General features: G+C 32.9%; 3 protein-coding genes across 7 annotated transcripts in view; 2 read left to right on the forward strand and 1 right to left on the reverse strand.

Annotated features, from left to right (window-relative positions):
* The window catches only part of LOC122538370, a 44,460-nt gene extending 39,449 nt beyond the window's left edge, over positions 1-5,011 (forward strand). Inside the window, exons 10-11 of the mRNA XM_043672379.1 lie at positions 101-599; positions 3,696-5,011. Of these exons, the coding sequence (XP_043528314.1) occupies positions 101-599; positions 3,696-4,092 (896 nt within the window). The 3' untranslated portion in view covers positions 4,093-5,011. The remainder of the gene's footprint in view (positions 1-100; positions 600-3,695) is intronic.
* A 196-nt stretch (positions 5,012-5,207) lies between these two features.
* Positions 5,208-8,060, reverse strand: LOC122538408 (putative serine protease K12H4.7). Its single transcript, XM_043672450.1, has 9 exons — positions 7,779-8,060; positions 7,413-7,650; positions 7,158-7,339; positions 6,847-7,082; positions 6,645-6,780; positions 6,255-6,571; positions 6,051-6,183; positions 5,789-5,958; positions 5,208-5,716 (listed from the first exon to the last, which is right to left on the reverse strand). The coding sequence occupies exons 2-9, from the start codon at positions 7,611-7,613 to the stop codon at positions 5,607-5,609; spliced, it is 1,485 nt and encodes a 494-aa protein (XP_043528385.1). The 5' UTR covers positions 7,614-7,650; positions 7,779-8,060; the 3' UTR covers positions 5,208-5,606.
* A 287-nt stretch (positions 8,061-8,347) lies between these two features.
* On the forward strand, positions 8,348-13,703 carry LOC122538378 (xenotropic and polytropic retrovirus receptor 1 homolog). Of its 5 annotated transcripts, none has more exons than XM_043672390.1 (10): positions 8,348-8,728; positions 9,087-9,178; positions 9,293-9,446; positions 9,535-9,779; positions 10,016-10,277; positions 10,355-10,722; positions 10,798-11,140; positions 11,210-11,379; positions 11,457-11,590; positions 11,680-13,703. In XM_043672390.1, exons 2-10 carry the CDS (start codon positions 9,110-9,112, stop codon positions 11,939-11,941), a joined length of 2,007 nt encoding a protein of 668 aa, XP_043528325.1. In that variant the 5' UTR covers positions 8,348-8,728; positions 9,087-9,109; the 3' UTR covers positions 11,942-13,703. The 5 variants fall into 5 exon arrangements, with proteins under 5 accessions (XP_043528325.1, XP_043528342.1, XP_043528334.1 ...); XM_043672407.1 differs by having other exon boundaries at positions 8,348-8,620; XM_043672399.1 differs by lacking the exon at positions 8,348-8,728 and adding an exon at positions 8,735-8,838.
* The last annotated feature ends 465 nt before the right edge of the window (positions 13,704-14,168 follow it).

The raw sequence follows: 14,168 nt of genomic DNA on the forward strand, positions 1-14,168 counted from the left end.
AAATTATACTGTTATTACTATAAAATTATATTATTACTTAAATTATACTGTTATTACTATATTCGAACACTTATCAAAATATCTTTACATTATATTACAGAAGAGCCGCGTACCACAGTGACCGCACCTCCCCGATCAACGGTGCGATCAACGACCAGCAGAACCCGACACACATTCTTACCACCACGAGTCCGAACCACAACGATTTCATCGACCACAACCACGACCACCCCTGTGCCACCACGAAGAGTGTCCAGCACTGCCGAATTACCGGCGACGGTTCGAGAAACCATCGCGAGGAAACCGAACATCGGCCTTCAGAGGCCTGCGCCGTCTTCGTCGCCGCCCTTGAACGACGACAGCAACGATCATCCTCAGGACAACGAGATCTCCGGCAGTGGAGTGGACAATGCACAGGTTGGCATTGGAACCGGTGTCCCTGAACCATCTGGACCGTACAGGGTGGACAACGCCGACCAGTCGTCGAGTAACACTCATCAAGCGAAATTAAATCTAGGCGCGGTGATTGCCTTGGGTGTCTTCGGCGGTTTCGTATTCCTTGCCGCTGTAATCACCACCGTTGTAATACTCATACGCAGGTAAAAGCAAATCATTACAAATAAATTACCGTCAGTTGAACGACGGCACTTTCGAGTCGCCCGTTCTATCGATTCTATTCGATTGCCTGCCGAAAGTAGCGCCTGTTTTCGTCGCAATACGAAAGTATTATTTATTTTTGTCTTTTAGCCGTTCCTTTTTGCTTTTTCATTTGTTGCTGACGGCAGTTTGAGGACTGTGACAATTAAGTAAAAGTAAGCTTAAACGCGAGTAAATTTTCTGTTTGAGAACTTTCGACTGTTAGAAAAAAAAAGAGACATCTTTCTAGAATCGTTTTGAGATGAAAGCTTGAAATTTCCAACTTCAATGGAACTTTCGAGAAATAAAATATAATTATATTTAATGCAGAAATTTCAAAAAGACAAAACTTGAAATGATCAGAAAAAGTTTTTATGAATTTTGAAACAGAAATTTCTTACCAATCCTCACTAACGGCTCGATGCAACCTGTCTTTTTAAAAGACCGATTTTCTCGTCATTACCATTGACTATCAATTACCATAAATATTCGAACATATATATATATAGTATAGATGCATGTTACATTATTCCCATTTTGACTTTTAGATTTTCGTCATGTTACGTTCACACAATCATCTCGTGCTCTTACTGTCTGCAATTTAAAGATCGTATTGCCTTCGATTCATTTTCAACAGGCATTATTTCTTGGGCAGACTATGTATAACTATAGCTTCTATATATACATACAATACATTGGCTCTTTGACCCTACGTGTGTATACTGTATCGCTTACTCTACATTTGTTTGAACTTTCTTTATTCTTTCGTCTGTCTTCTTGTCTAATCTCTTCTTATCTAATCGCGCGTTTCATACCCCATTTCCGAAATATTTGTAATTTGTAATTCATTGTAATTCAAAACGTGTAAAGATAAACCTCCAAGCCCTCTTGATTTCGATTGTATCTTTTTTTTTTTTTTCAAAATATTGTCCATTGGTAACGTTATGAATGTAGTTTTGGTGCAGCATGCTGTGAAAACCTTTCCCTACTTTAAGTGAAAAAATGCAAAATTACTCGACCAAGAGATTTCCATTCATATTTGAAATACATTGTAAATTACTTTAGGTGAAATTTGGAAGTTCACGACGATTTACAGCAAGTTTTGATTAATAAAAGAAATATTGTAGAATTCCTATTATGCTTGAAACATTGGATTATCTCATTTTCGCAGTGACTCTCTCTAACAATCAGTGAACACATTTTGAGGATACATATCTAACAGAAGAATACTTTAAAACGTATATCATACAGTCGAAGAAAGAAATACATAATTTCATCTCGATTCTCTGAATATTTTGTTTGATCACAGGACAAATATTGCTTGAATGTTTTGTTACTAGCAGATCACAGGTAGCAGTAGTTTGATCATGTTAGTAGTAGATTATAGATTTTTACGCAGACTCACATTTTCACAATTAATCCAATAGATATTTGTCTCTCCATTTCAATACCTTCGAATTTTCTTCACAAGTGCTCTTTTTAAGATCTTCAATTTACTCATGAAAATTCCAACTGTATTAGTATTACACCTGAGCTCAATGCTCAGAATGTTAAAAAAAAAAAAAGAAACAGTAACACCTGAAAGAAAAGGGAAACGATCAAAGAAAAAAAAAAAAAAAAAAAAAGAGAAAGAAAATGGAAAAGAAAAAGATTGATCAGAGGAAACTAGGTAACGATCAAGAAACAATAACGATTAACACTGAGCCCGTTTGCGTTGCGGTGGCTAGCGGCAGTGGCAGCGTCAGAGGAAGGCGCCGCAGGGGGCTTGGTGGGGTTGGTGCGTTGAGGGGTGGCGGTAGTGGTGGCCTTGGAAGGGGTGATACCGGGATGCCTTCGCGTTGGTATACGCTGCTGGCGCTGCCCTTCCCCGACCAGCACCTGGGGCGCCGCGATTTGACGGCTCGCCGCGGCACCGATTATCCTTACTCCTTCGGTCTCTCGGCGGCCCATCGCGCTGGATATTTCTCCAATCCTTCCCTTTAAGACAACTATTTCCTGTATATGTATACATACGTCTTTCTCTCTTTCTCTCTCTCTCTCTCTATATATATATATATATATATATATATATATACATATATAGCCCACCATTATCGCCCTCACCCTCCACGCAACCACCGCCCACCTCTACATCAACCATCACCACGTACCACTACAACCGCCATGCGCCACCCTCGCGAGTGATTACTAGTCAAGGTAAACGAGCAACGTTTATAATGAGCACCCATATATAGCGATAGCTCGTTCACCACAGCTCACCACAGAGCTGTTTTTTTTTTTTTTTTGAAAGCTTCTTCTCTACTTCCCCGACGCACACACATCGACGCAGCGTTTATGCACCTTCTTCTTCCCCCGAGGTCCCTGTAACTTCGTCTGCGTGCGATTGTTTTTTTAGTACGTCGTTTGGAATAGGATTCAACACCACCCTCTGTTGGTGGAGAAAGCGATTTGATTCGGAGCTTGAATTAGAGGCGAGACTTTCGCAGATGGAAAATTTATCATTTGATTATTCACGAGTATTTTAATACCTTCGTTGTAAAAAAAAAATCGTTCTGTTGTTCTGTTTCTGTTAATCGGATGGCCTCGGTTGATTTAGAATTACGATTGAGCGCGAAATTAGACGTTTGAACAGTTTTAATTTCCTGCTACTTTTATCTTCAAGCTGGTGATGGTGCTGCTAATTACTTCACTAAACATTGCTTTGATCACACTTCGCTAAACACACGTATGTACGTAAAACAAAATTGAACGATGGATTTGGCTTCGATCGCTAAACAACAATGGTGAAACAGAAGCCAGAAATATTAGGATAAAAATGTTTTATAAGAAATAATTTAAATATCTGAAAGCCAAATCTCGACGATGCACACGAATCACATGTACACCTCGCTTAATACATGATTAAAAAAAAGAAAAAAAGAAGAGAAAATCATGAATCACTAAAATATATTTCTTTTTTTTTTGAAATAAATCCTCCAACGAAATTTTCTTATTTCTGTTCCGTGCTGTGGAATTTCTTTCACTTTTGACAATAAATATCTGTTGACGTATTCACGCAGAAATCGCGGTCGGAGCAGCAAGCACTATCGGCACCGTGCATCCCCCGATTGCAATACCGTGGCCAGCTTTGGAAGTAGTTCCTCCGAAAGTCGAGGAGGCTTGAATCGATACTACCGTCAAGCTTGGGAAAATCTGCACGAGACGACCGGCCATAAGACCAATCATCCTCCTCTTCGTCGCAAGGAGACCCTGGATGAACCAGGATACCGAGAAAATTACCGTGGCAACAACACCGAGAGAGATGGCTCGGAATTAGTTGTGAGCGACGTAGCCACGTATCCGTCTAACAAGCACGCCAGCATTTCCGACAAGAAACGCCATCACCATCATCATCATCATCACCACGGTAACTCTACGCCCGAGTGGAGGCAGTCCCAGTCCCATCACAGATACTGAACACCGGATCTATTACCTAGGATACCTTATTTCCTCAGGTTTTCGGTGAATCGATAACTGTAACGAGTCGCGATTGGATCACGAGCAAGCTGTTTTTTTTTTTTCACGCTCTGTGCGTGCTTAATGAATGGCGAATGATCATGGAGAATGATGATTTTATGCCAAGAAAATGTAAGATAAAAATTTTTTCTCTCTATATAAAAGCAAAATCCATCTCAGAATATTGTTGAGATGGATAGAACATGCACGCATATTTTCTCAAATACTTGGCAAACATTTAAAATCATTCTCTTTCGAAAATAAATATTTCATTATCTTACGTTTCATTCTTTTCTTTTTTCAATATAAAATCATTATCCACTCCGTTCTGCCATTTATAAAATAATCTGTAAACCCATTTACAATGGGAATTTAAAAGAACATGGTGAACGATTCAAACGTTGCGTAGGAGAATCTTGAAACGTGAACGATAGATAAAAAGAACTAATTCATCCTGCATTTATTGTTCTGTTATACAATAAATCATTTACGATTATCGTGTTACTGTTAATGTAAATACCGTATACTGCAGTAGCGTAAGCCAGAGAGGGAAGTCGTGAATGTGGAGGATCACATGTTGATCGAAGGATATGCCAAAAAAATGAGAGAGTAATATATATTATATAATTACTGATCAAACGAATTCCAATAATTTTTTATATAAATTATTATTAAGAATATTTGATCACGGTAATATGGTATATTTTATGAAAATCGGTAACACTCGATAAGATCAGTATCTGTTATGGGCACTTTGGCCTCGCCTTAAAGGGCTCGAACAAATTTCTCGCAGCGGAGCGATATTCGAAGATGGTATTGTTAAGGAAAGGCCGACGTTATCCATTTCAGAATCAAAATTCATTTAGTTATGGTGCTCATTCTAAGACAATTTACGCGTGTTAAAACTCATGTTGGATCTGTTTTTATAGATTTTACGACATCTTAATGAATCATTTATGTCTAGTATTATTTTAATCAGTTGAACATTTCTTCTCATGCTCGTCGAGAATAAAACATACATGATCAATAGATGATATGTATTTATTCGTTGACTGACGTAAGATATTCACAGTATGTCTGTATGTACATGTATTTATTTGATATCTCAGTAATCCACAGGAAATTGTAATAGTGCCATTACGGGCAAATTTGTTTAATTGTATCTATATATTCTTGTGGTTTAATATAAACACAGAATGACAAACACTCGTATGTTTTTAGTAAGTCTACGTACGTAATTAGTTTTAGTATTAATAATGCACGAATTTTATTTGAATATAAATGTAAATTAAAAATATTTACGTAGTATAATAATAATTGTTCCACAGAAACTCATAAATGAAAATATGAATTGTTCAAAAATTTACTGAAATAAATTTAATTCTTGTAATGCATCGTTGTTTTATAAAAGAAATAAAAATCTATTTATCATTAAGCAGTCGGATGTTTCACATAAAGCGTTAAGGATATCATAATTAACTATGCAACCATTGATATATTAAACGTTCGATCGCTACTCTGGCAGCTTTCAATTCAGGTGGATCATTTTTGGAGGGAGGATACATGTTAGCACAGTGAGCAGTACCTATGGGTCATAATATTAAATTAATTTTTAATTTAAATGAAACATGAAAAATTTTAATCCATTTGTACACACCATTAATATAAATGGCAGGCATTTGCCGATTTGGTGATTTTGTAATTCCCAAAACATGCCAAGGATCAGTTGATCCATGTACAAACACTACATTTGTAACTTTCAAATCTAATCCTCCATATAAAATATTTGTTCTATTAATTGCCGAATTCAACAAATGAATATTGTACCTATTAGAATACGGAAATATTAATTTATAGCTGATGAATTGAACAATGTATTTCGCAATTAAAAAATGTACTTATCATAATTTTAAACGAACCTTGGACCAAATATATCAACACATTGTTGTACAAAGAAATCTGCTGGGAAAGTTTCACTAAACAAATTGGGGCGTGCTGTTGAAGTTTGGAAAAATCCAAATTCTGTACACGTTTGATACGTCCATTGACGTCCTACAAAAAATATGTATTGAAATACAAATAAGAAATAAAACAGTAATTATATAGGCAGAGAAATACGTTACCTCCTTCTGCTTCTTCGCTAGCCCACGTTACGTTTCGAAGTTTATGAATCATTTTGCTATACGTATAATCTAAACACTTCTCTCCTGATGCATTCAATATTTTGGTGCTTAAGACTGCAAGTCTATCGACAGCTATACCTAATGTTTCATTCGTTAAAATGTCACAGGCGCTCTCAATAGTGAGATTAGCCATTGCGGAATTATTACGATTGTCTTTGTTATATTGTACAATACCGGCGAAGATGCTTGCTATTGTTTCGTATAAATTCGAGATATCATTACGTTTAGTATGCCCAGGATCAATAGGATCACATAAACTATAAGTAAAAATAATTTTTCGAAAAAATAATATATTTATAATAATGAAGAAACAATTAGATTTTTACTTACGCAAATTTTTTAACTATTCCTTGTTGACCAATAGGATGACGTAACATTATATGAAATTGTTGGTTTGCCTTTATTATTGTATTCACACATTCCTCAGAATATTCTTTGAGAGCATTCTCAACGACAACATAGTATTCTATAAGGTATAATTGTTAATATAAAACAATAGTGCTAAATTAAGCATCTTTTTATATATACTTGCCCTGAAAATCAATTTCTGCTAATAAAGGACCACTTGCAGAAACAGCTCCATGTACTAAATGTGGGTATTTAGAACGCAACCATGCAGCTAATGATCCAGCGTATGATCCTCCAAATGCAATCCATTTGGTATCCTTTGGTAGCTTGTAATTACTATTCATAAGTTGTATGAAGTAAGCCAAATCTGCAAGTGCTTGTTGTGATGAAAGATACATTAAATTCTTTACACTGAGATCCCTGCAGATAACAGAAACATTATGCCATAATTTGTAAAATGTATCAATTGTATATTTGATAAGCATTATTACATACGAAGTAGGATGACTTTGCCCATAAAAGCGATGTTCCACCTGAAAGCATAATGCTCCAAATTGCTTGGCATACTCAATCCATTGACCTTCTTTCATCCATTTAGAACCTGCTGCAGCTTCACCACTTATCATCAAGAATACTGGCCCGCCTTTCTTGTAGTATTCTCCATTTACAAAATATCTCTGAAAAAATAATTTGAATCAACTGAATGTTAGTTCATTTAATTAAGAAATATTCAACACATTCTTACATTACCTGTTGCCAAACACGTGCATCAGTTGGATTAAAGTGATCTAAAAACTGTGTAAACCATTGGTCGCTTGGAAGTTCTTGATCTTTAGATAAAGCTGGAACACCTAGATTACCATATTTACTTCTACCTCTCATAAAAGTCTTCCATGATATACTATTATTTATGAGACTGATAAAGAACAATGATAGTAGTAACCAATTCATATTATGTTAGAATTGCAATTAAAGAATATCATACATCCTAAAAAAATGAAAGTAACAGATTTATTATTTGCAAAAAAATGACATTCTAAAAGTTATTTCTTATAATGTGTATGCTAACATCATTCTTGTGCAAACATATGTGCAAAGATATAGCAATAGACTTACAAATTTTATAACATTGATAAGTACAAATTACGTAAATAATATACGTATAATGATAAGTTCACTAATCTTCTGTCAAATCTTTTAGAATTCTTTTTCAATATCTATGAAGTTTAACTTAATATATGCAGTATTTAAAAAAAATATTACAACTTATGAATTTAATGTGATAAGTAATTTTGTGTTGCTCTACAAGACACCAAGGCACTATATATTGTGATATATATACTTATTAGCTGTAACAAATACAGTTGAAGAAAAATGTTTTCATGTTTTTCTAGCGCCATCTGTAAAACAACTCTGTATAAAAATAAATAGGCATATGTATTTCTTTTTGTACAGACAATTCGTCCTCGCAAAAGAAACAGAATAAAACAATATATTTATGTTAACATATGTACATATATAAATATACACATATATATGTATATATAAATAATTAAAAATGTTATTCATAACATAAGAAATATGATGAGTAATAATAAAGCTTAAAATTGAAATTTACTAAATAAATAAACTGAAATTTACAAAAATAAACGTATGTTCCAAAATAAAGGAGTTGAATTAAAAAAATTTATAATGCTGAACATTATAAATCACACCTATGTAATGTGATTAATATCAATATATAAGCATTTGAATAGATTTTTGTGCGATATATGTACGAATCAGAAATTTAATCGAAAAATTGCCTTCACTGCTAACAGTCCGATGATTTATCGTTGTGAAAAGCGTGATTAAATGATAAATAAATTATTGCACCGTCCAATAACTATCGTTCGAATAGGAGGAAGACTGGTGCTATGTTTCATATAAAATTTGATAATTTGTAATATTTGTAAATAGTAAGTAAGGATAAAGACATTCATTTGCAAGCAATAGTAATTTATCATGGAGTAAACCAATTGAGAAAATATTGACCTAGCGCCACCGACAAAGGTTTTGTGTGCATTGTATGTATTACATGTAACCTCTTTCGTGGTTATAATACCTTAAAGATGAGCATAAAACGAAACAATTGATTCACTTGTTCATTTTGATATTGTGTTTACTTTACAATACGGTAACAATTCATTTTTGCTTACTTTATTATTTCGTTATCTTTTGGTGTATACTATTTACACAATTTAATAGTTAATTGAAACATTGTGAATGTTCTTGAAAATTTATACAGAAATAAAGAAAAAGATTCAGTTAATCATAATACATGGAACTTCTCTCATACTTTGTACTTTTATCTGTACTTTATCTATATGTCTTATTTTCTTTGTTACTTGAAAATAATAATTTTAATGAATTTGTTTATTGCAGGTTGTTACATAAAGTGAAGCAAAATGAAGTTTGCAGAACATTTATCTGCCCATATTACACCTGAGTGGCGTAAACAATACATTAGCTATGAGGTAAAGTAAAGTAATGTTGAAAATTAAATATGTATGATATTATATAATATTGGAGATGTATAATAAAAAATCATTATTAAAATACTAATTAAACCAACATCTTTGGGTTGATAGGAAATGAAGGCGATGCTTTATACTGCTGTAGAAGAAGCACCGTCAGCTGAAAGTGTTGAGCCAGAAGTGATATCCAGACATTTTGCTTCTTTTGATGAAGTATTTTTTACATTCTGTGATCGTGAATTAAAGAAAATTAATACTTTCTATTCTGGTAAGAAAACTCTGCTGAACTATGTATATCTATTGACAATGAAACACATATTATTTAACATTTGTGTAATAATTTATCTTTTGTACAGAGAAGTTAGCAGAAGCCACACGAAAGTATGCAGCTCTCCAAAGTGAATTGAAAACAGCACTAGAATTACAACAAGGCGGAGGAAAAAATAAGGGAAAAGTGAATGTTAAACCTCATTTACCAACAAGGAAGCTGAGAGAATTGAAACTTGCATTTTCAGAATTTTATCTGTCTCTTATACTTCTTCAGAACTATCAGAATCTCAATTACACTGGTTTTCGAAAGATTCTTAAGAAACACGACAAGGTACATAGAATGAGATTCTGTTTGCTACTGTTGCATTGATCCATGCTTAATTTTTCTGTATTTCTCTAGGTTTACAGGTTCATTTAAACAATAATGAAAAAATAAGGAACGAACTAATACTTATTTTAAAGTCCCCCTATCCTATTAAACACAAGTAAAAACTCAGCACACCTCATACATCATAGCAGCTTGTGTCGTATATGTACATAATGTAATATCCTTATTTTTATTTTCAGTTATTGTCTGTAGACAGTGGATCAAAATGGAGGATGGAATGTGTAGAAACTGCACACTTTTATACGTCAAAAGATATCGACAAAGTCATTCAAGATACAGAAACTACCGTAACAAACGATCTAGAAGGTGGAGACCGACAACGTGCTATGAAACGTTTGCGTGTACCACCTTTAGGAGAGCATCAGAGTCCATGGACTACTTTCAAAGTTGGATTATTCTCGGGTAGTTTCATTGTTCTATTTGTGGCAGTAGTACTTTCAGGTAATGATCAAAATTATAAATAAACAGGTTAAATACAATTCTCATTGTATACTGAATTTCATAAATTTTCTTTCTAGCAATATTTCACGATGGCGGTGAAAACTTAAAGATTGCATTTAGATTATATCGCGGACCTCTGCTTATTATACAATTTTTATTTCTCATTGGTGTGAATGTTTACGGATGGCGATCTTCCGGTGTGAATCACGTATTGATATTTGAATTGGACCCGCGAAATCATTTGTCTGAACAACATCTTATGGAACTAGCGGCTGTTCTTGGAGTTATATGGACTCTTAGTTTATTAAGCTTTTTGTACAGTGCTAGCTTAAGCATTCCTCCATATGTGAATCCATTAGTTCTAGTCTGTATTATGCTAGCATTTCTTTTAAATCCATTAAAAATGTTTCGACACGAAGCTCGGTTTTGGCTATTAAAGATCATTGTAGGTAACACTAACGCATCAGGAAAGTCACATCAGTTGGTAAAAAATAAAATTCTGCTTTAATCTTGTTTTTAGGGAAGAGTTTTAATATCACCATTTGCGTATGTGAATTTCGCTGATTTCTGGCTGGCAGATCAATTGAACAGTATGGCCACAGCACTGTTAGACTTTCATTTTTTAACGTGTTTTTACATTACCAATGGAAATTGGTTAGAAGCAGGAGACAGCACGCAATGTATGTCCGGATCCTTAATTGTTAGACCTATTGTTAACTGTTTGCCTGCATGGTTCCGTTTTGCACAATGTATACGACGATATCGAGATTCTAAAGAAGCATTTCCACACTTGGCTAATGCCGGAAAATATTCAACTACATTCCTCGTTGTTATATCTAATACGATGTGTGCCTACCGCGCCGGTAAGTTACAGACAAATCTTTTTACTAATGTCACTTTTAACTGAAGAGATAAAAAGATGTTAATTTCAGCGGATTATCCAACTCGTTGGGAAAATCCATGGTTGTGGCTTTGGATTATTAGCTGCATTGTTAATTCTATTTATTCGGTAACTTGGGATTTAAAAATGGATTGGGGCCTTCTGGATAGCAATGCTGGTGAAAATAAATTTTTACGCGAAGAAGTAGTATATTCAGCAGCTGTGCGTAGATGAGAATATGTCTTTTGAAAATCTTTCTTTTTCACGTGAAGATTTATTGTGTTTATTATTTCTTACAGGGGTTCTATTATTTCGCTATAATCGAGGATTTTATTCTGAGATTTGCGTGGATCGCGAATTTTGTTCTTGTCGAATGCGGATACGTTTCCAGTGATTTAATGACGTCCATAGTAGCACCTCTTGAAGTTTTCAGGTATTTCCTTTAGTTATTTCACTATTTATTTGTAGCACAGCAAGCGTTAAAATTAGTAATTTATTATTTAATAACGTGTTTATTTTAAGGCGATTCGTTTGGAATTTCTTCCGATTAGAAAACGAGCATTTGAACAATTGTGGTAAATTCCGTGCAGTCCGTGATATCTCGATAGCACCGATAGAAAGTTCTGATCAAACGCAAATTTTACGTATGATGGATGAAGAAAATGGTGTACTTAACAGAGGTAAACGAAAAGTCGGTGGTAAACGACAAGCTACTAGTAAAGAAGACAAACGAGCTTTGCTCAAGGAAGAAACAATTGATATAGATATATCAAATGCTAGTTGAAATTAGTTCAATTGTTTTGTTATTAAAACTCGCGTAAGGCAATATTGTTCCAAATTCAATATAGTTTTGATAAAAGTCTATAGTGCACTCTAGAGAATAACCGATTAATATCTTTTTTTTTGTGCATCAAAATTGAAGATTGTAAGAGTGCATTGAACAAGTACCTTGTATATTCTGTTTATCAAATTTCTGCGAATTTAATAATTTAGCTCTATGCTTATCCAACAGCGTCTTCCACAAAACTATTTTATCACGTAACATGTGATTTATCGCTAATAAATTGGTTAGTTAAGGACTTAGATATATGCTTTTAATTATTGTATGAAAATCTTTTATTTAGACAAAGTTTGGGTTGTATAAAACTACCAATTAGTATTCAATTGGTAAATACAAAGAATTTTGTTGAACAGATTACTTTATTAGCGATATATTATGTGTAAATTTGTATTATTATTATTATTATTATTATTTATTAGGTATTATAATCTTCAATTTTGATTAATAAGTGCGTAGTTTCATACTTGAAAAATGTACAAAGTGTATCATAGTAGTTGTACATATTAGTCAGTTATATGTAGAAACATCATATTTACATTTCTTTATTTTGGTGCAAAAAGCAATAGTATAATCTATTTAGTATTAGAATTATAATTTCTAACTAAAAAGAAAGAAAGTGCTCACTATCTTGCAATGTTCATTATTTTTGTTGTCAAACGTAAATCCTGAATTAATAGCCAGTGAAAAGTCGTATATGTAACCGTCGATTTCATGGAACGATTGTTTTTAAAATATACCGCACCACAGCTTCTTTCATATTATTTCAGTAATAAATGTTTAATATGAGTTTGTCTTTTTTTGTGATAAAATGTACTACGTCCTATGTTGTACATTAAGAAATACAAAAACTTACATGCAGTGAATGCAGAAGGTATTTTATATATTATAGTTTCGTTTAAGCAAAATATATGATAAGTAGTCCTCTTGGAGACAATGTTGAATTAGATACCAAGTACTGAAAATTGTATACACGTAGCATTTTTATACAAATTTTCACGATTACATATATTCTGAAAAGCTTAAAGTATGAAGTTAAAATTTTTTTTTGTAACTTTTTAGATACCAACAACAGTAGTAGTAGTAATGATAATAATAATAATAATAATAATAATAATAATAATATGCTAATCTGTATTTTATGCTCATTGAAGACAACTGGATGTACAAATCATAATCTATCGTCCTTTTTTACACGTTTAGTATAAAATGAAAATTATTTTTGAAAAATTCTCTGTATTTTATATAGACATAAGAAAAAAAAAAATTAAAATGAAGAATGATGATAATCTAATTTTATTCGCTCAATTGTGAGTTTAAAGAACTTGTTAACATTAAATGTTTATGTTATATATTAGCCATAATAACGTATCGTTCATCATGGCGTTGATATATTCATGAATTAAATATATTCCAATGATTGTGATGATTTTACACATGTATTTTTATATATTTTGTTATAGAAATAATAGCGACAACAATGAATAATAATAATAATAGTGAGCAAAACTTATTCCTATTAAAAGAATGTAAGATATTTTTATATTTCGTATACAACGTACGCATGTATATGCTAGTTACATGACGCGCAATATATGCCATATGTGATTTTACGTGTAATTTTAAGTAGTTTGTAGTGAATTGAACATGTAAATACTCGCATATAAGGTACTTATAATCCATTAATAAAATATTCAGTATTTAAAGAAGAGTGTGTTGTATCTTTTGTCTTTTATTTATTAATGATAATTAACGCTTATTTTTAAAATTTATTTATTTATAACAGTACATGTTACATATCATATATACACGATGGAGTTTGCGTCGAATAAATTTTCGGGCAGCAATGTTACGACTGTACAATAAAATGGCGATGTTAAATCGGCATCACGCGTATCATTTTACGGGCTAAATTATTAAAAAAAAAAGAAGCAGTAATTATAAACGACTCGAACATCGTTAAAATTCGGTTACATTACTTGTACATGTGTAATTAATAGCATATTTATATTTTAAATACCTACTTTATAACATTAGGTATTTTAGAAGTTTAGTTTATTCTATAATTGCATATTCCAAAGATTATATTAAACATTTCAATGTACTATAACTTTTTGCAATTCTACTGACTTCAGATATTTTATGTTGGTCGTTTTAAACTAAATATGTTTCA

Source organism: Frieseomelitta varia, unplaced genomic scaffold, assembly GCF_011392965.1.
Source record: "Frieseomelitta varia isolate USP_RPSP 00005682 unplaced genomic scaffold, Fvar_1.2 scaffold_163, whole genome shotgun sequence".
Lineage (NCBI taxonomy): Eukaryota > Metazoa > Arthropoda > Insecta > Hymenoptera > Apidae > Frieseomelitta > Frieseomelitta varia.